Genomic DNA, 27547 nt, shown 5'->3' on the forward strand with positions numbered 1-27547 from the left:
GCTCTCAGATATAAAGGTTAGCGATAAAAAGAACTTCACCAAATATGCAGTCAGGAACAAGCAATAACAGGTTTACTCAAGGTAAAGCAATCAACAGGTGTTACCACTGATTCTCATAAATTCTCAGTCTCGTTTATGAGCTTCTGAAGAAAGTAATTTTGGCCATTTTCAAATAAGCCTAGTCTTAGTGTAAGGCAATATCTGCACTAGTGTCTGTAACTAGTGAAAGGGCCGAATCATCTAACAGACAGTGGCCCCAGAACAGCAGGGATAAGATCAAGTATTCTTGATCTTGACTCCTGAACAGCAACACTGCCAGGTGGGCCGACAGCCAGGTAGGCTGACAGCCAGGTGGGCCGACAGCCAGGTGGGCTGACAGCCAGGTGGGCCGACAGCCAGGTGGGCTGACAGCCAGGTGGGCCGACAACTAGGTGACATTCCACAAACTGAGTGGTCAACAGTTTGAATCCATTGCAGATAATACCATCTTCCACCTCCTCCTCCTCCTCATCATCATCATCATCCATTTTCCATGCTGGCATGGGTTGGATGGTTTGACCAGAGCTGGCAAGCAAGAGAGCCGCACCAGGTTCCAATCTGATTTGGTTTGGTTTCTATGGTTGGATGCCTTTCCTAATGCCGCCAACCACTTTACAATGAGTGCTGGGTGCTTTTAACATGTAGCACTGACACAAGCAGATTTACATGGTGCTGGCACGTATACTTTTTATGTGGCACTGGCACAGAGCTCTAGCAGATCAATCCTCTTCGTGAGGGGAAGTGGCATAGGACAGGTTTTCTTGAGTACAGCAAAGCGCCAGATATCTTGGTCCTTTGCCATTTCAGTTGTTGCAGATTCATTGGTGCCATGGAATTTAAGCTGGGGTCAATCAAGTTTCAGAATTTAAGCTAGGACTAGCACTATGACCTGGCAACGCCGGGTCGTAGTGCTAGTGCATGCATATACAGCTGTGTGTGCGTGCGCACATACATGCGAGTACTGTCCAAATCTCCGACCAATCACACACAGCTAGCTGGCATTCAATTGGCGTATCAAGTTTCAGGCATTTTGACTGGGTTTTGGATAGAAAATTCACAAAAAAGTCACTTCTATTGATTTTCTAATGGCTTTGCGGAGTAACTGGGGAAATGTAAAGATGTGCACGACCACCCTTGGACGGTTTTGAATGACCATAGAAAGTGCGAGCCCTCTAACTGAAAAATTGTGGATTTGTATAAAGGACACGCACACAGACAGACATTTTGCCATTTATATATATATAGATTTTAAGCAAGGATCAATCAAATTTCAGATGCAGCAGACAGCTTCATCAATCACACAGATGGCACCACACACCAACTTGAACTCATTTTCATCAAATCTGGACCTCTGCAGTCATCTGAAAGCCCCACCTGTTGGAGGAAAATGAAACCAAAGCTACTGAAGCAAGCAGGTGAGCTTCTTGAATCAAGAAAATCTGTCACACAATGACAACGGGTGTATGCCACTCACGAGGCTTTGGTTAGCCTAGGGCTATAATAGAAGACACTCACCCAAAGTGCCACACTGTGGGACTGAACCCAACCGCATAATTAGGAAGCAAGTTACTTAATCATACAATGTCTATGTAAGCTCAAGTGTCCTTTCTTACTGTTGTTGTTAAACCCCAGGTCAATCCTGCTCCAGTAAGCCTATGATCAAAGATAGTCCAACTGTGGCCCTCCTAAATTTTATACAGATATAAAGTATCTATGATTATATTTATTTCTTTATTGCACATAGGGGGCTACACATAGAGGGGACAAACAACGACAAACAAAGGGATTAAGTCGTTTATGTCGACCCCAGTGTGTAACTGGTACTTATTTAATCGACCCCAAAAAGATGAAAGGCAAAGTCGACCTCGGTGGAATTTGAACTCAGAACATAATGGCAGACGAAATACCGCTAAGCATTTCACCTGGCATGCTAATGATTCTGCCAGCGCACCACCCTAAAATATAACCTATGATTACATTATCTAATGCAGTGGTACCCAACCTGGATTCCACAGACCCCTGGTGGTCCGCAAAGATAGTACTGGGGCTCCACAAACAAAATTCAAAATTTCATACATATATACATATGAGTGGCTGTGTGGTAAGTAGCTTGCTTACCAACCACATGGTTCCGGGTTCAGTCCCACTGTGTGGCACCTTGGGCAAGTGTCTTCTACTATAGCTTCAGGCCGACCAAAACCTTGTGAGTGGATTTGGTAGACAGAAACTGAAAGAAGCCTGTGATATATATGTATATGTATATATATATATATATTTGTGTATGTGTATGTATATGTTTGTGTGTCTGTGTGTCCCCCAACATCGCCTGACAACCAATGCTGGTGTGTTTACGTCCCTGTCACTTAGCAGTTCAGCAAAAGAGACTGATAGAATAAGTACTAGGCTTACAAAGAATAAGTCCTGGGGTCGATTTGTTCGACTAAAGGCGGTGCTCCAGCATGGCCGCAGTCAAATGACTGAAACAAATAAAAGAGTAAAAGAGTATATATATACACACACACAAGGATAAGCATATTAAAAGGGGTCCATGGGAAAACTCATTTCAATAAAATGGTTGGGAACCACTGATGGGAACCATTGATCTAATGTATCCCTTCTCATTGTTGTTTGGGCATATGACAGACTTCATCCAGCAGATAAATGATCAATGACATTCCAAATGTGACCATCCTGTCTTTTATTTATTTATCTTTTACTCGCAGTATCGCCCAGCGTTGCTCGGGTTTGTAAGGGAAATAACTATATAAGCATTTTTAGAGATGTAAAGTATAATAGCCATCTCAATATGGCTAACCACAAAGGGGGGGGGTGTTACTGTAGCTTTTTACATTCTGAGATTTAATAATACATTTTTAGAGAGTTACTTCCCTTATATAAACCGAGCGAAAATGCATTAAAAATACGGAAAAATTATGGTAAATTTTTTTTTAAATAGTAGACTCATCGTAGACGCGCGCTAATACCCAGAAGGGCTCGATATGAATCACGACTATAAGATACCCGCTTTTGGTTAAACTGCACCACAAAATGTGGGAATAGTTAGGAATCTAAATCGTAGGAGACAGACACACAACTTCACTTTCATATATAAAGATTTGTTTCAGTTTTTTTTACTGTGACCATACTGGGACACCACGGTGAAAAGTTTTGGTCAAAGAAATAAACTTCAGGACTGATTTTTTAGGCCTGGTACATATCGTATCGATTTGAAGTAATCTGCTCTCCTTGGAATGATGGAAGTTGCACAAAATAATGGTTTATTCTTTATGTTGAAAATCTGTATGGTTAGCTGCTTCCGAGGAGAACTAGTCAATTACATTGTCCCCAGGGTTTCACTGGTACTTAATTCTTTGACCCCGAAAGGATGAAAGGCAAAGTCGACTTTGGTGGAATTTGAACTCAGAATATAAAGACAAAATACTGCTGAGCATTTCATTAAGCATACTAACGATTTTGCCAGCTCGCCACCATCAAATGATGATGATAATAATAATAATAATAATAATAATAATAATAATAATCATCATCATCATCATCATCGTTTAACGTCCGCTTTCCATGCTAGCATGGGTTGGAATAATAATAATAATAATAATCCTTTCTACTATAGGCACGAGGCCTGAAATTTTGGTGGGGGGGAATCTATTTCTTTACTACCCACAAGGGGCTAAACACAGAGGGGACAAACGGATTAAGTCAATTACATCGACCACAGTGTGTAACTGGTACATATTTAATCGACCCTGAAAGGATGAAAAGCAAAGTTGACCTCGCCGGAATTTGAACTCAGAACTTAACGGCAGACGAAATACGGCTACGCATTTCGCCCGGCGTGCTAATGTTTCTGCCAGCTCGCTGCCTTTGGTGTGGGGGGAATCAATTAGATCAATCCCTGTATGCTACTGGTACTTAATTTATCGACCCCGAAAGGATGAAAGGCAAAGTCAACCTCAGTAGAATTTGAACTCGGAACTTAAAGACAGATGAAATACTGCTAAGCATTTCATCCAACATGTTAACGATTCTACCAGCACACCACCTTATATGATAATAATAATAATAATAATAATAAAGATTTCCAATTTAGGTACGAGGCCAGTAATTTTGGGAAGGGGTTAGGTTGATTACATCGACCCTAGTTTTCAACTGGTACTTATTTTATCAATCCGGAAAGGATGAAAGGGAAGGTCAACCTCAGTGGAATTTGAACTCACAACGTAAAGATGGACAAAATGTTGTGAAGCATTTGCCTGGCGTGCTAATGATTCTGCCAGCTTGCTGCCTTAATGATATTAATAATAATAATAATAATAATAATGGTTTGCAAATTTTGGCACAAGGCCGGTACTTTTGGGAGTAGAGGTAAGTCCATCACATCGACCCCAGTTATCAACTGGTACCTATTTTACCAACTCCGAAAGGCCGAAAGGCAAAACCAGTCATGGCGGAATTGGAACTCAGAATGTAAAGACGATTGAAATGCCGTTAAGCATTTTGCCCTGCATGGTAACAATTTGACCAGCTCGCCAATATTAACGATGATGATGATGATGATAAAAGCGTTGAGATAAACGAGATGGTCATGACTGGAACGTCTTTGATTACAGGTCTGTTGAATCAAAGTCGGACTAGGAGAGGAAGAAGTCTAAACAACAATTTAAACATTCCTTTGTAAATTCCGTCCAAGTGTTTTAAATTCTTAATTTACATTATTTACATTGACAAATATTTGTCCTCATCTTGTTTGTTGTTAACACAACGTTTTGGCTGATATACCCTCCAGCCTTCATCAGGTGTCTTGGGGAAATTTTGAACCTGGGTTCTCATTCCTAAGGTATTTTTCGAGGTTATTATTATTATTATTATTAATATTATTATTCAGGTCACTGCTTGGAATTGAACTTGGAATCTTGGAATTAAGAGCAGGGGCTACTAACTCCAAGATTCCGAATTCGATTCCAGGCAGTGACCTGAATAATAATAATAAGAAGAAGAAGAAGAAGAAAAAGAATAATGCCCTGATGCAGTACCAAGCAGTGGCTCTCGTGGTTTCTGATCTTAACTGATTGGAAGTGTTATCATGTACATTGTTTTGTCTTGGTATAAAAGATGGGCTACAGCAAATATTCTGCTCAATACCACAGATTTGCTTGTCAGTTGTTTGACCTTAACCAGTTGAGCATGTCCCTTGGTGGCTGACGATATGTGCATCTCTGATCACGAGCAGAAGTAGTGGGGGAGCACCATAGCCATGTGTTTAGAGGGATTCTTTGGGGTTTGAATAATTCACCTCTGGAAACATGGGTGTTTTGTTCAACATCCTTAAACAACCCTTATTCAAGGACCTTTTGAACAGGATGGGTTACTTGACCAGAAGAAAATTCTAACTGGGCCCCACTTGCAAGGTCATGTGCTGTTTATCTTGATATGAGATCACCATGTCGCGCACATATGGCAGTGATGCATGTGCCTAGTGTACCCTTATCAGACGGGTAGTCATGATGGGTATACTGGGCTTCGTATATTTTACCCTAGTGTCACTTTGATGGCATGCACTGCTCTCTCACTCAATAATAATAATAATAATAATAATAATAATAATAATAATAATATCAAGAACACTTAGCGGTTCGGCAAAAAGAGACCGATAGAATAAGTACTGGGCTTATAAAGAATAAGTCCTGTGGTCGAGTTTCTCGACTAAAGGCGGTGCTCCAGCATGGCTGCAGTCAAATGACTGAAACAAGTAAAAGATTAAAGAGAGAGAGTAACAACAACATCGAAAACTACCTTAGGAATGAGAACCCAGGTTCGAAATTTCCCCCAAGGCACCTGATGAAGGCTGGAGGGTATATCAGCCGAAACGTAGTGTTAATAAACAAGATGAGGACAAATATCCGTCAAATGTAAATAACGTAAATAATGTACATAATTCCTCATCTCTTAAATATAGAACTGTGCTTTAAATTCTATAATAGAAATATAACGATAGTTAACATGGATGTTTAGAACAGATATCAAAATTCGGTCTGAAAGTAACCACAGAGACAGTAACCATCGCTCTACCTTTTTTAACTTATACATTTTCTTCAAAGTTACTTCCGTCCGAAAAAACAACAGAATTACAACAAACAACCAATATTTGATCTTAGAAAACCTGTTTCGAATGGAAGTTGTTGCTTTCTGGAAGAAACTTTTAATCTGAATAAATTCTTTTCTTCTCTTCCTATTTTACCCATTCTTCGTAATCCCTAATCCCCCTTTGGTTTTTTTTATTTTAGTTTTTCCCCCAAATAGTATCAATATTGAGTGGACCATTCCATTTTTGTCCAAGGGAGGAGGGAACGTCTGTGCCGACATCAAACACTGAACACGTTGCTATAGTAATTCTTACCACCCCATCACCTCCACTTTCTCTCTCTCTCTCTCTCTCTCTATCTATCTATCTATCTATCTATCTATCTCTCTCTTTCTCTATCTATCTCTCTCTCTCTATCTCTATCTATCTATCTCTATCTATCTATCTATCTATCTATCTATCTGTTACTTTCATTCTTTCGCTCTTTCTCTTATTCTTTTTGTCTATTTATTTATCTCTATCACTCTTTCTCTCTCTATCTCTCAATATATTCATCAGTCTCTCTTACTTTCTCCCTCTCTTTTTACCCCTACTACCGTCTCCTTCATTGTCTATCTCTATCACTTTCTTTTTCTCTCTCTCTGTCAGACTATTTATCTATTGATCTCCTTCCCTCTTCTTACTTTCCCCTTCCCTCTTCATTTCTCCGTCCTAATGTATTTCATTCTCTCTCTTTCTAGATAGATAGAGAGATGTATATTGCTTTTTACTCTCCTTGTCTCTCTTATCCTTTCTTATCCTCTCTCTAACTGTTCTTTTTACTCCCTCTGTCCCTCTTTCTATCTGTCCTTTTTACTCTCTCTCTCTCACTATCTGTCCTTTTTACTCCCTCTCTCCCTCTTTCTATCTGTCCTTTTTACTCCTTCTCTCCCTCTTTCTATCTGTCCTTTTTACTCCTCTCTCTATCTGTCATTTTTACTCCCTCTCTCCGTCTTTCTATCTGTTCTTTTTACTCCCTCTCTTTCCCTCTCTCTATCTGTCATTTTTACTCCATCTCTCCGTCTTTCTATCTGTCCTTTTTACTCCCTCTCTTTCCCTCTCTCTATCTGTCATTTTTACTCCATCTCTCCGTCTTTCTATCTGTCCTTTTTACTCTCTCTCTTTCCCTCTCTCTATCTGTCCTTTATACTCTCTCTCTTTCTCTCTCTCTATCTGTCCTTTTTACTCTCTCTCTCTTTCCCTCTCTCTATCGGTTATGTTTACTCCCTCCCTCTCTCCCCCTCTCTTAATCACTTTCTTTCTCTCCTCCCTCCCCTTCTCGCTTTCCATCCTTATGACGTCACTACCGGTCCAGGCCTTCCTTCATGTCAACCAGTTCCTCTCCAAAATGGTAAGTTTCTCTTCTTCTCTGCTCGACCTCCAATATTATTTTCCCATCGATATTTTACATAAATTCAACTCAAACCAATTACTCCAAATATTCTAATTAATTATCAAACTTCAATTAACACCCAATCACGAATATTTCTCTCCTAATTCAACAAAAACCTCTTCTTTTTCAGCAGTAAATTCTCCAGTTTTCCCGAAACCGCTTCAAATTGTTACACGTTGCATAAAAACACACAGACACACACACACACGCCTTCTTTCATGCATCTCTGCCTTTATAATGTCCATGATATCGATCTTGATGTTATACTACACTAACCAACGTTATTTCAAAAGATTACATGATTTTAATGTAATCGTAGACGTTCCAGAAGTGGCCATCACGATTTTTATGCAGACAGCGGCGTATCAAGCATTGAATGAATGCATCTTATAATACAATTACGGTTGTTGCTTTGCCCTCACCCTCCCCTTCATTCATCGGGTCAGCTGTGGATTAGGGAGACCCACGACCCAAAAGGCATTCCATCCATGACCGTCCTGTTTATAAGGATATGTTGCACTATATATGAATGTGGGAATCGGAAGAAATTTTCAAGGAAATAAATTGTAAAGAAGTGAAAAAGTTATGGAGCGGGGTTAAATGTTTCGAAACTCTGCCTGTGTGTGTGGTTCGAGTGAAGATTTGTGTGCTATTTCTAGCAGGTCGAGTGACCACGTAGACGCTCCGTTCTTTTACACGTATACTATTGTTGGCGAATACGCATACCTGGGTGTTTAGGGTTATGGTTACGCTGAAAACGGGTGGTGTGCATATTCTTTACCTCCGCCCTAGTGTTGTTACATAGCTCCAAGTCAGCCCCGATCGAACCGACCCATAATTTAACGTCGTTCCATCCGTGACCATTCGTTAGAGAGAGAGAGAGGGCGGATATTAAGTTAGCCAGTGTTACTATTTTTCAAGTTAGTATAAGATGTGAATTGAAAAAGATTTGGTCGCTATTTCTAGTACGTTGAATGACTGCGTTGGCCGTTTATTTGGTCCCACGTCACCTCTGGCACGACAGAGACGTTCCAGTTAATGCCCACCAAGTGTTTTATCCAAACTATATCTAAGATTAGTACATGTAATGAATCTCGTTTAACCCTAAGTCAGCCCCACGGATCTTTTCGGTTTGAACGGCAGTTTTTAACATAATTTCTAGGTAACTAAACACTTTTAAACTTCGTATACTGGTAGAATGTGTTTATAAAACATCTTTTTCTCTTGGTTTTCATGAGAAAATTCTATAGTTTGTAAGATATTTGTTGTTTTTTTCTTCAATTTCAACCAATCACTGACGTTCATTGAGGTAAAAAAAAACATCTGTGCCGTATGAATGTCCCCCGTTTAAGAAACAGATTGTGTTTATTTACATTTGTGAAGAAAACCAGATACCCTCCCCCCCCCCCAACTCTAACTAACCCTAACCCTAAAATAGATTGAAATGCAATAGATCAATACTAGGGTCATAATTATGGGTGACAATTTCATATGACACCGCTAGAAAAAACTGCTGTTCAAACCGAAAAGATCACGGCCCCACTCCAACGAAAATTGGACGAAAGACGCTCCAGCCACGACCACCAGGCTTTTATTCAGACATAATATACCTAGGACTACGTTATCGAATGTGACCTTCCTTCCCAGGTTAACTTTGGTCAAGCTGACTTATGATCAAACACATCCTACCTGTAATCAACCTGCCTTTTTCTCAGACATAGTTTAGTTTAGACTACATTATCAAACGTCCTGTTTTTTTTTTAAGACGGTTGTGTAAGTTTGAGGGCAATTTGGTTGTTATATCTAGCAGCTGAGGTTATCATCTGTAGTCTACCCTCTACTCATACTCTTTACTCTTTTACTCTTTTACTTGTTTCAGTCATTTGACTGCGGCCATGCTGGAGCACCGCCTTTAGTCGAGCAAATCGACCCCAGGACTTATTCTTTGTAAGCCTAGTACTTATTCTATCGGTCTCTTTTGCCGAACCTCTAAGTGACGGGGACGTAAACACACCAGCATCGGTTGTCAAGCAATGCTAGAGGGAGAAACACAGACACACACACGCATATATATATATACATACATATATACGACAGGCTTCTTTCAGTTTCCGTCTACCAAATCCACTCACAAGGCTTTGGTTGGCCCAAGGCTACAGCAGAAGACACTTGCCCAAGATGCCACGCAGTGGGACTGAACCCGGAACCATGTGGTTGGTAAGCAAGCTACTTACCACACAGCCACTCCTGCGCCTATGTGACATCACTTTTATGTCCCCTTTTCCATGCTGGCTTGGGTTGGACAGGTTTCTCTGAGACAAACAAATTTGCTTTCATTTCGCAGGTGCAGTGTGACTGGGTGGTAAGATGTTTGCTTCTCAACCACACGGTTCCAGGTTCAGTCCTACTGTGTGGATCCTTGAGAAAGTGTCTTCCTTGGGCTGACCAAATCCTTGTGAGTGGATTTGGTCGACTGAAATTGAAAGAAGCCCATCAATTATATATATATCATCATCATCATCATCATTTAGCGTCCGCTTTCCATGCTAGCATGGGTTGGATGGTTCAACTGGAGTCGGGGAAGCCAGAAGGCTGCACCAGGCCCAGTCTGATCTGGCAATGTTTCTACGGCTGGATGCCCTTCCTAAACGCCAACCACTCCGTGAGTGTAGTGGGTGCTTTTTATGTGCCACCAGCACAGCTGCCAGACGGGGCTGGCAACGGCCATGATCAGATGGTGCTTTTTACGTGCCACCGGCACAGAGGCCCGTCGGTGTCATTATCAACGTCTGGCATGGGTCAGACAGTTTGACCAGAGTTGGCAAGCTGGAGAGCTGCACCAGGCTCCAGTCCGATTTGGCATGGTTTCTACAGCTTTGTCCCCAACCACTGCTTGGCAACTGGTGCTGGTGTGTTAACAGCTCCATAACTTAGCAGTTTGACAAAAGAGAATGATAAAATACCGGGCTTAAAAGAAAATATAAGTACAGGGGTTGATTCATTCGGCTAAAAATTCTTCAAAGTGATGCCCCAGCATGGCCACAGTCTGATGACTGAAACAAAAGAATAAAAGATATTACCAGATACCTTTCCTGTCACCAAGCCTATCATTGCTTCTTTATAACTCACAAAGACATGGTGTACTTATCCGAAAAGCAATTATATTCATATGAGGGGCAGAACTGGAAGGTAGCATTGTATGTTGTCTTACTCAGACGTAGTCTATTTAGCCTTACATTAAGCAATGTGACCTTCTTTTATAAAAAGATGATAGGTGTGTATTTGAGGAGATTTTAGCTGGTATTTCTAGCAGGTTTCTGCATTTGTTTATGCAAATATCTAATACACATGTGTAGATGCAGGCAAGACTATGGGGTTAATAAGCCTGCTTTTCAAATGCATGGTTCCGGGTACAGTCCCACTGTGTGGCACCTTGGGCAAGGGTCTTCTGCTATAGCCCCAGGCTGACCAAAGCCTTGTCAGTAGATTTGATAGAAGCAAGCTAAAATATCCTGTCGTATATATGCATGCATGTTTGTTTTTCTTTGAGTTTTATTCAAAGCGAAGGGACTTCTCATTGTTTGTAAATATTAGGTTGAATTGAGTTTGAACTCTCAATGCACACAGCTGTATGTCTCTATTTGGAGAATCTTTGGAATGTCTCACAGATCTCCACTGTGCCACTCATATTTTGAATTTGGAGAATGAGCATCAGTTTCTTATTTTGTTCTTTCTTTAAAAAACATGTATTTCTAGGATTTTGTGTAAATTTGTAGATGCATAACCTAATGCACCCCTGATGATAGGTACAAATAAAAACTTATAGCCAGGCTGCAAGGGCCGTAGGTTCCACATTAGTTTGCTATAAATGTTCTCTTTTTTTCTGGATGTTTGATGGTACATTTACATCCATTGGGCAGCTGACCAATCATTTTTACGTCCACTTTACATACTGGCATGAAATGGACAGCTCAGGGTGCTGCTACTGCTGCTTGTTTGTTTGTTGAGCGAATGGTCTTCGTCCCAGAGCTCGCAGTGGGAGAAGTCCGAATCGTGGTCCTTTGCTATCCGTAAGACCTGCAGAAGAGAAAGCAGGTCAACCCCCGACACCGAAAGCATCGACGGATGGATGAATGCGCATCCAGGCTCAGCGGTTGTGTAGGAAGTCGGGGACAAGAAACAGGAAGAAAGAGTGAGAGAAAGTTGGGGCGAAAGAGTACAACAGGGGTCGCCACCACCCCCTGCTGGAACCTCGTGGAGCTTTAGGTGTTTTTGCTCAATAAACACACACAACGCCCGGCCTGGGAATCGAAACCGCAATCCTACAACTGCGAGTCCGCTTCCCTAACCACTGGGCCATTGCGCCTCCTGCTACTGCTGCTCCCAACAGACAGATGTTCAGGTGTGCCATTTGGCCTGCTTTCTACAACTGGATACCCTTACGGAGTGTACCGGATGTGTTTTCTCGTGACACCTATACTAGAGAGGTTGATTAAAGGGAGCTCATTCTCTGCTCATTTGCCAACCACTTTACATTGAATTCTGGGTCCATTTTTCTGACAGAAGTATTAGAGAAATTGTTTCACTCACTGGTCCCTTTTGAATGGGGGCTGAATTTAAATTCTGAATATCAACCCTTTAGCATTCAGTTTACTCTGTCAAATTCAATGCTTATTTATTCACACTGTTTTGGATTAATCCTGCATTATTTTATAGCTTTGCAGTTTCAATGATGTGATTGTTTATTTTTAGAATTACATTGTAGGATAGGTGTGAGAGGCTGGATCTGGCCAGTTTGAACATAAAACAGGTTGAATACCTTGGCTGGATATAACTGGTTTAAATACTAAAGGGTTAAGTGTCATAACTAAATACCACCATCATCATCATCATTATTCAGCATCTGCTTTCCATGCTGGTATGGGTTGGATGGTTTGAGTGGAACTGGTTAGCTGGAGAGCTGTAACCAGTCTGGTTTGGTGTGGTTACTAAAGCTGGATGGCCTTCTTAACATAACGCCAACCACTCCAGGTGTGCAGTGGATGCCTTTCACATGTCACCATCACAGGTGCTTTTTACATGTCACCAGCACTGGTCATGACTATCATTTCACCTGGCTTGGTGTCTCTTCTCAAACACAGCAAATCACCAAAGGGTCTCGATCACTTGTCATCATTTCTGTGAGACCCAACATTTGAAGATCATGCTTCTGCTTCTGCATCTCATCTCTTCCTGGGTCTCCCTCGTCCACAGGTTCCTTCCACTGTAAACAGCTTCATGGTGTGCTTTATGATCCAACAAAGGAGCTTCTACATGGTTACTTGATCTGCTAGAAATTCCAACTAAATCTCACTCAACTCTCAAGCAGCTTTAAAAAAAAAATGAAGAGCATCTAGGCTCGTGTAATCTTCTAGAATACATTACTATGTCTGTGGGGAGAAAATGCAGAAGTTATGGTTGTGACTGGTGGACCTTTGATCATAGGCCTGCTTGATCTACGTTGACTTTGGACTAAACAGTAACAGCTTCTTAGATTTGGTACTTGGTATCTTCCTCAGTGACTGGTGTAGAGGCATCGGTGATCCGTATCGGAGATGGTATGATACAGCCATTTTGGTACTACCCGTTCAGCATTTTTGATTTGATACTGATTTATTTGATTGCAGACATTTTAATCATCATCGTTTAACGTCTGCTTTTCATGCTAGCATGGGTTGGACGGTTCAACTGGGGTCTGGGAAGCCAGAAGGCAGCACCAGGCCCAGTCTGATCTGGCAGTGTTTCTACAGCTGGATGCCCTTCCTAACGCCAACCACTCTGTGAGTGTAGTGGGTGCTTTTTACGTGCCACCAGCACAGGTGCCAGACGAGGCTGGCAAACGGCCACGATTGGATGGTGCTTTTTACGTGCCACCGGCACAGGTGCCAGACGGGGCTGGCAATGGCCACGATTGGATGGCGCTTTTTACGTGCCACCGGCACGGAGACCAGACGAGGCTGGCAAACGGCCATGATCGGATGGTGCTTTTTACGTGCCACCGGCACGGAGGCCAGTTAGGGTGGCGCTGGCTACGGCCACGATCGGATGGTTCTCTTACATGCCACCGGCACTGGTATCACTGCTACAAATTCCATTGATGTTGATTGCTCTCTCTCTCTCTCTCTCTCTCTCTCTCTGGTATGTGAGTATATTTCTCTTTATGTGTATGATGAGAAGTGTTTGTTTCAATCATGTTCAGTTAAGACATTGTAATGTCTCACTCTCTCTTCCTCACACACACTCTCTATATCTGTATGTGTTTATTCCTGTGTATGTGTGTCTGTATGTTTATCTCCAGTGCTAAAAAGTACCAGTGTTTAAATAGCTGTGCTAATCATTTAATTCCGGTCAGTGACGAGTGCCAAAAGGGCAAAAGAACTGCTCTAGAAAGAGCCTTTTGATGCCATTGCAGAGACATCGAAATTCTGACAGTAGCAGCAGTCAATGATTATAGCCCAGCTAATTAGAAAAAGTATTAATTGACTTAAATGAGATACAGTTTGGGTTTGTGCTATGTTCGAACACCACTGATGAGTTCTGATGAGTGAAATAATTTTGGAGAATTTCTCAGCCAAGAGCAAGCCACTAGCTTTTGTTGACCTAGAAGTGACCTTTGGTTGGATTCCATTTGTTTGTAGGCTTTGAGCTTACTAAGAAAACCATTTGTAGATGAATGGTGAGAGCTATGCAAGTCCTAAACAGGGTTTATGAGAGCAATGAGCAGAGGAATTTGGATGCAGGTTTTCAGCCCCATCCATCTCTCTATATATAAACAGCAAAATGTCTGAGTGTGTGTTCTGTATACAAATCCACAATTTTTCAGTTAGAGGGCTCGCACTTTCTATGGTCATTCAAAACCGTCCAAGGGTGGTCGTGCACATCTTTACATTTCCTCAGTCACCCTGCAAAGCCATTGAAAAATCAATAGAAGTGCCTTTTTGGATATTTCTATCCAAAACCCAATCAAAATGCCCAAAACTTGATACGCCAATTGAATGCCAGTTAGCTGTATGGGATTGGTCGGAGATTTGGACAGTACTCGTGTGTATGTGCGCATGCATGCAGCTGTATATGCATGCACTAGCACTATGACCCGGCAACACCGGGTCATAGTGCTAGTTTTATTATAATTCTCTAAACCAGTGGTTCTCAACCATATTCTACCTGTGGATCCCTTTGAAGCTTATTTTACTCAGGTGGACTCTCACAACTGGTCCATGTTTGAATAATGCTATTATAATTTTTAATTATATATTACTAGGAATTTTATAAGAAAATTAAAATATTTCGTGTATTGTAGAAGCGTAACCAATTTATTGCACATAAATTTTAATAACAAGATCTTATAGGGACCCCCAAGGGTCATACAGACTCTGCTTAAGAACCACTGCTCTTGACTATGATTGCAGGTAAGCTCACCACCATCAATTCACCGTGAAGAAGGTTTACTGAGGAAATATATCCATAGTATACTCTCTTTACTCTTTTACTTGTTTCAGTCATGTGACTGTGGCCATGCTGGAGCACTGCCTTTAGTCGATCACATCGACCCCAGGATTTATTCTTTGTAAGCCTAGTACTTATTTTATCAGTCTCTTTTTTGCCGAACCTCTAAGTTACAGGGATGTAAACACACCAGCATCGGTTGTCAAGCGATGTTGGGGGGACAAACACAGACACACAAACACGCACATACATATATATATATATATATACACACACGACAGGCTTCTTTCAGTTTCCGTCTACCAAATCCACTCACAAGGCTTTGGTTGGCCCGAGGCTATAGTAGAAACACTCACCCAAGGTGCCACGCAGTGGGACTGAACCCGGAACCATGTGGTTCGTAAGCAAGCTACTTACCAGACAGCCACTCCTGCGCCTATCTCACCATTAATAGATAAAAACTATTTTATTGGGGAAAAAAAACAGTGAATTGATAACGATGAACTTTCCATGCAGTGAATGGATGACAATGGGTTTCTTGGCCTTGCTTGATGATAATTGATTGGGTCTTCACTTGATGCTTTCATAGTCAAATTGGCCAGATGAAAAGTTCCAAACAGAGAAGCGAAGATCAAAACCAAAAGGTTTCAAGAAGTGGCACTGGTAAAGACAAAAGTCTTGGCAAGAAAAGCTCAGGAACTTTATTGCTATCTGAGAAGGGTTTCTATTTGAAATGCAGAGAATCCTGGTGTGTAGTACACTGAACTTGGGGAAAGGGTTGTGTGCTCCATGTAGAGTGTCAGTCATCATCATCATCGTTTAATGTCCACTTTCCATGCTGGCATGGGTTGGACGGTTTGACTGAAGCAACGGTCACGCTCGGATGTGCTTTTAACGTTCCACTGGCACGAGTTCCAATCAGGCGGTACTGTCATCAGCCGCGTCAGCAATTTTGGTTTGATTTCTCTTGCATCAATAGGTCTCTGCAAGCAAAGTTTATTGTCCAATGAATAAGGGGTACTCATAAGTGGGGTGGTTACACCCCACATTCGAATGTGTTTTAAACATTCCACTTGCACGAGTGCCAATCATGCTGTGCTGTCATCAGCCACATCAGCGATTTTGATTTCACTTGCCTCAATAGGTCTTCGCAAACAAAGTTTATTGTCCAATGAATGAGGGGTATTCATAAGTGGGCTGGTTACACCCACTGGCATAGGCCATGGGCTATGGTCTCACTTGCCTTGTCAGGTCTTCTCAAGCACAGCATATCTCGAAAGGTCTCGGTCACTAGTCATTGCCTCGGTAAGGCCCAATGTTCGAAGGTCATGCTTCACCACCTCATCCCAGGTCTTCCTGGGTTTATCTCTTCCACAGGTTCCCTCAACTTCTAGGGTCTGACACTTTTTCTCACAGCTGTCCTCATTCATTCACAACGCATGACCATATCAGCGCAGTCATCTCTCTTGCACACCACATCTGATGCTTCTTAAATCCAACTTTTCTCTCAGAGCATTTGCACTCTGTCGTGTATGCACACTGACATTACACATCCATTGGAGCATACTGGCTTCATTCCTTGCAAGCTTACACATGTCCTCAGCAGTCATGGCCCATGTTTCACTGCCACATAACATGGCTGTTCGTACACATGCCTCATACAGTGTACCTTTTATTCTGAGCGAGAGGCCCTTTGTCACCAGCAGAGGTAGGAGCTTTCTGAACTTTGCCCAGGCTATTCTTATTCTAGCAGCTACACTTTCAGAGTATCCACCCCCACTACTGACTTGGTTTCCTAGGTAATGGAAGCTATCAACTATTTGTAGTTTTTCTCCCTGGAATATGACAGAAGCTGTTCTCTGCACATTTTCAGTGTTTACAGCATCTAAGCATCTGCCACAGACAAAAACTATCTTCCCAGTTAGCCTCCCTTTGATATTGCTGCACCTCTTATGCATCCATAACTTACACTGGGTACATCTTATGGAGTTTCTACCTATGCCTTTTCTACAGATGCTGCTGATATTGACCTTTCTGACCTTGCAGTTTTCAGCTCTACTATTTCTAATTCCATGATTCTCAACTGGAGTTCATGTGGCCCTTGGGGATCCACATAAAATCTTGTTAATATTTATCTCCAATAAACCGGTTATACTTCTGCAACACACAAAATATTTTTAGCAATTTTTTTACTTAATTCCTAATAACGTTTCATTGTAAAAATATAAGCATGGAATGGTTAGGAGGGTCCGTCCAAGTAAAATAAAATCAAAAGGAGCCCAGGGCGAAAAATGGTCGAGAACCATTTGTCTAATTCTTCATTTGATCCACCTACAACAGGTAGATCGTCATTGTACAGGAACCACCATGGCAGCCGGTGTTTGACTCCTCTGTTATGTCATGAAGAATTATGGTAAACAGGAGTGGGGGCTGAGAACTGAGTCCTAATGGACATCTGCCTACACACTAAATTCCTCACTTAGCTGGTTATTAACTCCCACTTTGCTAATAACACCTCTGTATATGGCTGTCAGGGCTCTCATTAGCCATTTCTCTACCCATCCATTTCCTGAGTGACCAACAGATTATGGAACTGCATCAAAGACCTTCTCAAGTGAGTTCTCTTGTAGCTGCCTTGCTTAAGAAGTGGGCATTGATGCTGTAGAACATACAGTTTCCTGTACTTCAGATCACTTCATGGTCCCAGTAAACACAATGCAAACAGCTTTGCCCCAGGAGATGGGACGATCGAGATGGCCTGGAACAGCCACTCCGTCTCACAGGACTGGCACATCTGGATGCTTTTATGCTCAAGCACAAACACTCATTGCATCAAATCTATGATTAACTTTCCTGTAAACTTCACACCCAATTTCATGGGCGTGGCTGTGTTGTAAGAAGCTTGCTTCTCAACCACATGGTTCTAGGTTCAGTTCCATTGCATGGCACCTTGGGCAGGTGTCTTCTACTATAACCTCAGGCAAACCAAGGCGGCGAGCTGGTAGAAACGTTAGCACGCTGGGCGAAATTCGTAGCAGTATTTCGTCTGTCGTTACGTTCCGAGTTCAAATTCTGCCGAGGTCGACTTTGCCTTTCATCCTTTCGGGGTCGATAAATTAAGTACCAGTTACGCACTGGGGTCGATGTAATCGACTTAATCCCTTTGTCTGTCCTTGTTTGTCCCCTCTATGTTTAGCCCCTTGTGGGTAGTAAAGAAATATATAACCTCAGGCAAACCAAAGCCTTGTGAGTGGATTGGTAAATGGAAACTGGAAGAAGACTGTCATGTGTATATGTGTGTGTGTGTGTGTATATATATCTATGTGTGTGTTTCTGTGTTTGTCCCTACCACCACTTGACAACTAGTGGTGGAGTGTTTATGTCCCTGTAACTTAGCAGTTCAGCAAAAGAGACCAATAGAATAAATACTAGGCTTTAAAAAAAAGTACTGGGGTTGATTCATTTGACTAAAAAAATTTCTTCAAGTCAGTGCCCCAGCATGGCCACGATATCTATTGCCTGGAACAAGTAAAAGATATAAGATAATCATTAAGTTCACTGACTGCCATTAATTTGGTAACCACCCTTCAGGTTGGTTGTCGTGGGTTTTGTCTTGGCGCCAGCACTAAGGAGGTTGTCTTGTTCCCATCAAACCTAAAAAGCCATCACTATCCTATCGTGTCTCTATCTCCCCTATTACTTGACAGAGTATGCCGGGTTCATTTCATCATGTCGTTGGGCTAGAAAAGTTGTCATGAGACTGAAGTTTTCTTTTGATCTCACCTTATTTCCATCCATTCTCCAACCACTGCACTTGGTTCATTTTATCATAGCACCAGTTCTGTATAGTAAACCACTGAATATCATCTATGATCTTGCAAACTATGTAGTGGTCCTCTATTGTGCTTTTATCTCTCAACACCTGACGCAGTGACTACCTCACTCAACGCTGTACCCTCACCCTGTTAAAGGATCTAGGCTTGGGAGTTACTTGGTGTCCTTATAAAAAAAAACTCCCATGACAGTGCCATGTAGAAAGCACCCAGTACACTTTGTAAATTGGTTAGCGCTAGGAAAGGCCTCCATCCATAGAAACCATGTCAAAACAGGCAGGGGGCCCAGGCAGCTCTCCAGCTGACCAGCTCCTGTCAGCCCGTCCAACCCATGCCAGTTTGGAAAATGGGCATTAAAGGATGATGATGATGATATAAACACATACTGACTAAACAGAACAAGAGGGGACATGTGGGATGGGGAACCACTGAAGTGGTCACAGGATGTGTGACAAAAGATTTCAGGCAAAGGACTCTAAAATACGAACAACAATAAAGCTGAAGTGAAAATCAGGGCTGTAGCACCATGGTTCCCAACCCTTTTACTTAAATGAGTTTTCCCACAGACCCCTTTTAATATGCTCATCCTTGTGGACCCCAGGTTGGAAACCCCTGATACAGTATATAGTGCATGTGTTTATTTGATGGGGATAAATGACAATCTTGAAATGTAACAATATGTGTTTCAACACGCAATTTCACATCAGGAATCTTGCAAGCAAGCCTTATAAGGGCAATAACACCCAAGTTTTCTGCTGTTTTAATGAGAAAACTGCATTTGAAATATTACTTTCTTGCCTGTATCGTACGCTACTCGTTCGACGCTTGTAAAAAAATGAATATAAGGTTGATTATATACACAAATGGTTGCTATATATAGATATATAAATATATATATATATATATATATATATATATATATATATTATATATATATATATTATATATATATATATATTGTTATATTTCGGAATGGTCATATTGCCAGTTTAGCCAATAAAAACACACGCACTATATATTTGGTGTTATTTTGCTTCAGTGATATTTATTTTTTACATTAATCTTAATCTTATTTCGGCCAAAGAGTGTCACAGGAGTGTGACGAAAGAACTTTGGCCGAAATAAGATTAAGATTAATGTAAAAAATAAATATCACTGAAGCAAAATAACACCAAATATATAGTGCGTGTGTTTTTATTGGCTAAACTGGCAAAATGACCATTCCGAAATATAACAATATCTGTTTCAACACACGACTTCACATAAAAAATCTTGCACAACAAATATTTAAACGTACTATATATATATATATATACATACATTTCAATATGTGACCTCGTGAGTACCGCTGGCGATTTTTTTCCTCTCTCTTCCCTTCTCGGGATCTTTCCTTCTCCTTTGTTTCCGACGAAGAGCTCCGCTCGAAACGTTGAACCCTCCTTCTTCCCTTCTTCCTGAGCGTCCAATAATACTTTATTTGTTCCACGTCCTCGCGTTGTTGTGTTTTTTTTGTGTTTTCTTGTTTGGATTAACTTTATATATATATATAATATATATATATATATATATATATATATATATATATATATATATAAATATGAATAAATATATATATAAATAAATATGTATATAAATATGTATATATATATATATATATTATATATATACATAGTTTAAATTTACAGAAAACAAATGATGATGACAGGTGAGGGAACAACAAGCAGGTGTATTAATTTGATGCTTGGGAAGAATTGAAAATTCTTTGACATTTCGAACCTGTGCTCTTCGACAGAAAGGGTTCAGAGGTAAAAAAATGTGTTAGGATTAATGGTTCAACATGATGGGGTGACCGGAAGAAAGAAGCTGAGTGGAAGGGAGATAACAACGGTGACCCGGCTGAACTAGGGTCTGCAAGCACGTTTGTGTATGAGTGAATGGGAGTGAGCACATGTGAATGTTTGTGTGGGCAAGCTTAAAATTATGTGGACCCGCGTGTGCGTGGGTATGGGAGCATGTGTGTATGTGCATATGAACATGTGTGTATGTGTGTGAAGCTTTCCTTCTAGTGTTTGTATGAGCTTTTGATAGTTTCTTGTGTTAGAGACAAGGATCCATTCAGGTTTTTATAACATGCCTTGTGTCTCCAATTTTTGATATCTTGGCATCTGAAGCAGCTGGAGATACAATAATTTGACCGAAAGAACTGGCTATTACAAGCAAAAATGTTTGAATTGCATAATAGTGGGTTTTCTCAAATTTATATATATTATATATTTATATTGTGAAATTTGATTTAATACTAAATTGAATTTTTCCCTTTAAGTTTGGAGTTATACTCCCTAATATTATTATTATTATATATATATGTGTGTGTGTGTGTGTTGGCATTAGGAAGGGCATACAGCTGTAGAAACACTGCCAAATCAGACTGGAGCCTGGTGCAGCCTACATGGCTTCCAGACCCTGGTCAAACCGTCCAACCCATGGAAAATGGACGTTAAATGATGATGTGTGTATATATATATATATGTGTGTGTGTATGTATGTATATATATATATGTATGTATGTGTGTGTGTGTATATATATATTGAAACCTTAGCGACTGAAGAAGGGGTTTTTCGTTGTGTTAACTGTCCTGTACTCCATTTTTTGTTTTTAAAAAGATGTCCTGTTCCTTTGGTTTGTGTCTATGTTTTTCATCTCTCTATGTGTTCAACGTCCTTTTGGTGTCCTGTACTCATATATGCGTGTATATGTACATGTAGAGGTAGGTACGTACATATATGTTTATATATATGCATATGTTCTATTTTATTAACATATTATACGACTAAACGCACGCACCCTCTTAAGTAAGATTGTTCTGTATATCAAGTTCGCCTTGATATTAACTCTCACGCGCACTCTGCCCTTTCTTTCTTTCTTTCTATCCCATCCCCTTTTCGTCTTTTTTCCCTCACTTAACTTGTCTCTTCCTCTCTCTCTCATTCTTCATTCTCTCTCTCCCCCTCATCATTCTTCATGGTCTCCTCGCACCATTCCCCTTCTTCTCTCCCTTCCTCTTGCTCCTCCTCCCCCATTCCCGTCGTCCATCTGCGACGATACTTCCGCCGTAACTGCTAACGGTCTTTCTCGCCCGCCTTTTAAGGCTACTGGACGACTTTTCCTGCTCTCTCGTCGTTCACAAAAAATTCAGCGTTTGCAATACTTTTTCGTTCGGCGTCAACAGCCCTTCTTATCTTGTTCTCCCTGTCCTGTCTTTTACTGTTATATATATTTTTTTACTGTTTATATTTTTGTACTGTCATTACTGTCTCGTTTTTTTACCATTTTTTTACCCCTCTGCGAAAAGATCTCAGGATTTTAATTGATTTGCTTTTCGCAGGAAGGAAAGTTTCTTGTCGAAGATACGTCTCGCTTTTATCCTTCGAAACAGAGAGTAGATGAAACCTTAGCGACTGAAGAAGGGGTTTTTCGTTGTGTTAACTGTCCTGTACTCCATTTTTTGTTTTTAAAAAAATGTCCAGTTCCTTGGTTTGTGTCTATGTTTTCGTTTCTCTTTGTGTTCGACGTCCCTTTGGTGTCCTGTACTCATATATGCGTGTATATGTACATGTAGAGGTAGGTACGTACATATATGTTTATATATATGCATATATTTTATTTCTTTTATTAATATATATATATATATATATATATATATATATATATCATCATCATCATCATTTAACATCCATTAAAAGGAACTTCTTCCACGGGTTCCTTCCACTGTTAGGATGTGACACTTCTTCACATAGCTCTCCTCATCCATACACAGCACATGACCATACCAGCGCAGTCGTCTCTCTTGCACACCACATCTGATGCTTCTTATGACCAACATTTCTCTCAGGATGCTTACACTCTGTCGTGTGTGCACACTGACATAACACATTCAACGGATCATACCAGGTTCACTTCTTTTAAGCCTTCGCATGTCCTCAACAGTCATGGCTGATGTTTCTCTGCTGTTTAGCATGGCTGTTTGCACACATGCATCGTACAGTCTACCTTTAACTCTGAGTGAGAGGACCTTTGTTACCAGCAGAGTTAGGAGGTTTCTGAACTTAGCCCAGGTTATTCTTATTCCAGTGGCAATGCTCTCAGAGCAGTCACCCCCCCCCACACACACACACACTACAGACTTGGTCACCTGGGTAGCAGAAGCTATCAACTACTTGTTTATACTTCCAGCACTGAAGAGTAATCATATATACATATTAATCATCATCGTTTAACGTCCGTTTTCCGCGCTAGCACGGGTTGGACAGTTCGACCGGGGTCTGGGAAGCCAGGGGCTGCACCAGGCTCCAGTCTGATCTGGCAGAGTTTCTACAGCTGGATGCCCTTCCTAACGCCAACCACTCCGCGAGTGTAGTGGGTGCTTTTTATGTGCCACCTGCATAAATAAGGAAATGGAGAAGCACATTAGTTGGCTCATCAGCATTAGGATATTAAAATGTTGATTTATATATGTGTATATATATATATATATCAAATATAAATTAAAAACGGAACACAAAGGATATCGCAGTACACGTGTTTCAAGCTATATATATATATACACACACAAACACATATATATACATCTATACATTTAAAAAAATAAATATATATATATGTACACATATATATACACATATATAATGCATACATGAATCTATACATATATATATATATACACACACACATATATATGCATATAAGTCTGTACATACACATATATACATATGCATCTATATGTATACATGTATACATCTATATATATACATAATATTATTACAAATTTGGGATTTTACCAATAGAACCACAACTCCTATTTCAGGATAACCTTATTGTAAGGAATACACACAGAAAGTTATGTCCAATAAAATAATATAAGCATTTTAAAAAAACCTACTATAAAATACAATAAAATTATTTGAAAAAATCTATATAACTTAGCTGTTACTAGTCTGTGGGGAAAGAAGGTACTTTTAATCAATGCTACCCGTGTTTCTGCACTGGTGGGGAGTTTATAAACGCTATACCTAATTCATAATTCCACCAGTGCGTCCTCAGGCTATTTATCTTATTTTTATTATTATTAACGGATCAATGCTAAAAATACATATTATAAGTCCTATTAAATAGAAAAATAAGAATTTGAATACAAATATAATAAAATAAAAATATAATAAAGATATATAAATTACAAATATATTTTTAAAGAATACAAAAAATAAACAAATTAAAAAATTTTTTTTAATTAAACACATAAAATTACATTACCTATATATATATATATAGAGAGAGAGAGAAAATGCTAAACCTAAGGAAACCTTCAGCGATTGTATTATAAACACATCAAATCCTACAACCTATCTATATAAACATTACAGGAATTAATAATTATATATATATATATGGTGGCTGCCCCCTCGTTATTGAGTATGGCCATTGCACGAAGCTTAATCAATGTTATCGTTCAATGCCTGTGCAAGAAGATTTTTTTTTTTTAAAGTGAGGAAAAGCTGTGCATTGAGTCAATCCCACTCACTAAGCAACAGCAGCCATGATCCGAAAAGAAGAACAAGTCAACATCATCAGTAACCACTGAGCCGCAGGTTTTATGTCGGAGTCATCCCAGTTACCTGAGTTACCTTCTCTTAGAAGGATGCCCTAACAAAGGCTAGGAGTCCTTCACTCCCAATGGTTTAACCACACGATCGGGTATTCAGTTCGATTATTTCTATGTCCTCGCGCATGATACATCCTTAAGACATTTATTGGATGGCCGTTGACGGGTTCTGTTTTTGATCCCGCAGGGTGTTCAATAAACACCCTCTTCACCAAGCAAGCTTGGTGGGGTTGCCGGTTTAGTCGCCGCCGACCCGACCATGCAACAGATTGTACTGGGTTACATGTTACCAGTAGCACTCAAGAGTAACCTGACATAATATATATATATATATATATATATATATATATATATATATGTGTGTATATATATACACATACATACTCATATATGAGGTGGTTTCACAAGGTTCCTGGACTAGTTTAATAACTGGTACTTATTCTATCAGTTCTTTTTGCCAAACTGCTAAACTATAGGGACGTAAACACACCAACACCTGTTTTCAAGCAACAGTGGGGGACAAACACAGACACAAAGATGCACATACCTAAATAATTATCATTACTATTATGTAAAAGTGTCGTAAGTCCAAAATGTTGCTTTTTCAGAAAACAAAGAAATATTTTCGCCATTCCATCACAAAACTGTTGTTCTACAGTTTGACAATTTTTGGTATCTTGGCATCTGGAGCAGCTGGAGATACGATAGTTTGACTGAAAGAACTGCTTATTGCAAGCAAAAATAAATATTGAAAAATATGCATTTGGCCAAATTTCAACATACCTCAGCTTAACATAATAGTAACAATATATATATATATATATATATATATATATATATATATATATATGTCATCATCATCATCATTTAACGTCCGCTTTCCATGCTAGCATGGGTTGGATGATTTGACTGAGGTCTGACAAACCAGACTCTAATCTGATCTGGCAGAGTTTCTACAGCTGGATGCCCTTCCTAACGCCAACCACTCCGAGAGTGTAGTGGGTGCTTTTACGTGCCACCGGCACGAGGGCCAGTTTGGTGGTACTGGTAATGGCCATGCCCAAATGGTGCTTTTTACATGCCACCTGCACAGGAGCCAGTCCAGCGGTACTGGCGACGACCTTGCTCGAATATTTCACATGCCACCAGCACAATTGCTGCTAAGGTGACGCGTTAATGATCACACTTGAATGGTATGATTAACGTGCCATCGGCACGAAGGCCAGCTTGTTGCTCTGGCAACGATCTCACTCGTATGGTACTCTTAGCGCTCCACTAGCAACGGATGCCAGTCACTGAATTTGATTTCGACTTCGATTTCACTTGCCTCAACTGGTCTTCACAAGCAGAGTTTAGTGTCCAATGAAGGAAAGGCATGCACAAGTGGACTGGTTACACCCTTAGCATAGGCCATGGTCATACATAATAAAAAAGAGTATGGAGACTTGTACTTTCAGAATATTTATTTTATAGGTGCCAATTCCATCCGTCAGTCTCAGAAGTTCTACTATTCCTCTGACTTAGTCATTTAATGAAAATCAATGAAACTCCACCATATATTGGAATTTATTTAAATCCTACTATGTCTTGTAATTAGCCGACTCCGCCCTGTTTAGTAATCCTGTGAATTCCACCATGTCTTATAATTACGTAAACTCTGCTGTGTTCTTGTAACGAGCAAATTTCACCTTTTACTGTAATTAACAAACTCCTGCAAGTTTTATAATTTACGAACTGACCATTGTTTTGTAATTAACCAGTTCCATCATGATTTCTAATTGAATCAACTCACCTGTGTGTGTTTCTTCTTATTTTTCAGACAACGCTGGAATCAATGAACCGTTTTGTCAGCCCTATCAACCCTGCTGTCTTCCCCCATTTGACGGTGGTGTTGTTGGGGATTGGAATCTTCTTCATGGCTTGGTTCTTTGTGTATCCTTTTGGTGAATTGCAGAGAGCAGCGTCGTCGGTCGATGGTTGTTGTGGCGCCAGTTGTTAGTGTGTCTCTCCGTATTGACACAGGGTTAATGCTGTGCTGCTGTTATTAATGTGAATGTATTGATACAGTGTGGAGGTGCATGGATTAGTGGTTAGGGTAGTCACATTGTGATCATAAGGTAGTGAGTTCAATTCCTTGCAACACATTGTGTCCTTGAGCAAGACACTTTATTCCACATTGCTCCGGTCCTCTCAGCTGGCAAAAATGAGTTGTACCTGTATTTCAAAGGGCCAGCCTTGTCACATTCTGTGTCACACTGAATCTCCCTGAGAACTATGTTAGGGGTACACGTGTGTTCGTTACACACGTAGTTCACTGACTGAAGAGGGTGTGAGGGCTCATGTCTTAGTGGTTAGGTTGTTTGGCTCATGGTTTTGAGTTCAATTTTTGGCTGTGCATTGTGACCTTGAGCAAGACACTTCATTTCACGTTGCTTCAGTCCACTCAGCTGGCAAAAGCGAGCATACCTGTAATTCAAAGGGACCAGCCTTGTCGCATTCTGTGTCACGCTGAATCTCCCTGAGAACTACATTAGGGGTACATGTGTTTGTGGAGTGCTCAGCCACTTGCACATTAATTCTATGAGCAGGCTGTTCTGTTGATCGGATCAACTGGAACACTCATCATAGCAACCAATAGAGGGCCAGTTAGTTATTGATACGTATTTCTTTACTACCCACAGAGGGGGACAAACAAGGACAGACAAACGGATTAAGTCGATTACATCGACCCCAGTGCGTAACTGGTACTTAATTTATCGACCCCGAAAGGATGAAAGGCAAAGTCAACCTCGGCGGAATTTGAACTCAGAACGTAATGGCAGATGAAATACAGCTACGCATTTCGCCCGGTGTGCGAATGATTCTGCCAGCTCGCCATACGGTATTAAAGGTGTGAATGCTATTGGTACAATATTAGTGATGTGTTGGTGTTATGGATGTAGTTGTTTTACTACAGTATTAGTGATGTAGTGGTGTTACCGACATGGCAGTTTTAGTA

General features: G+C 40.5%; 2 protein-coding genes across 2 annotated transcripts in view; one reads left to right on the forward strand and one right to left on the reverse strand.

Moving 5' to 3' along the window:
* LOC118767479 overlaps positions 1-6290 on the reverse strand; it is a 22283-nt gene extending 15993 nt beyond the window's left edge. Inside the window, exon 1 of the mRNA XM_036512101.1 lies at positions 6127-6290. Coding sequence (XP_036367994.1) covers positions 6127-6144 — 18 coding nt within the window. The 5' untranslated portion in view covers positions 6145-6290. The remainder of the gene's footprint in view (positions 1-6126) is intronic.
* A 1089-nt stretch (positions 6291-7379) lies between these two features.
* Positions 7380-27547, forward strand: part of LOC115223271 (transmembrane protein 258) — a 29831-nt gene continuing 9663 nt past the window's right edge. Inside the window, exons 1-2 of the mRNA XM_029793777.2 lie at positions 7380-7529; positions 26369-26481. Coding sequence (XP_029649637.2) covers positions 7395-7529; positions 26369-26481 — 248 coding nt within the window. The 5' untranslated portion in view covers positions 7380-7394. The remainder of the gene's footprint in view (positions 7530-26368; positions 26482-27547) is intronic.

This window comes from Octopus sinensis, linkage group LG22 (assembly GCF_006345805.1).
Source record: "Octopus sinensis linkage group LG22, ASM634580v1, whole genome shotgun sequence".
NCBI lineage: Eukaryota > Metazoa > Mollusca > Cephalopoda > Octopoda > Octopodidae > Octopus > Octopus sinensis.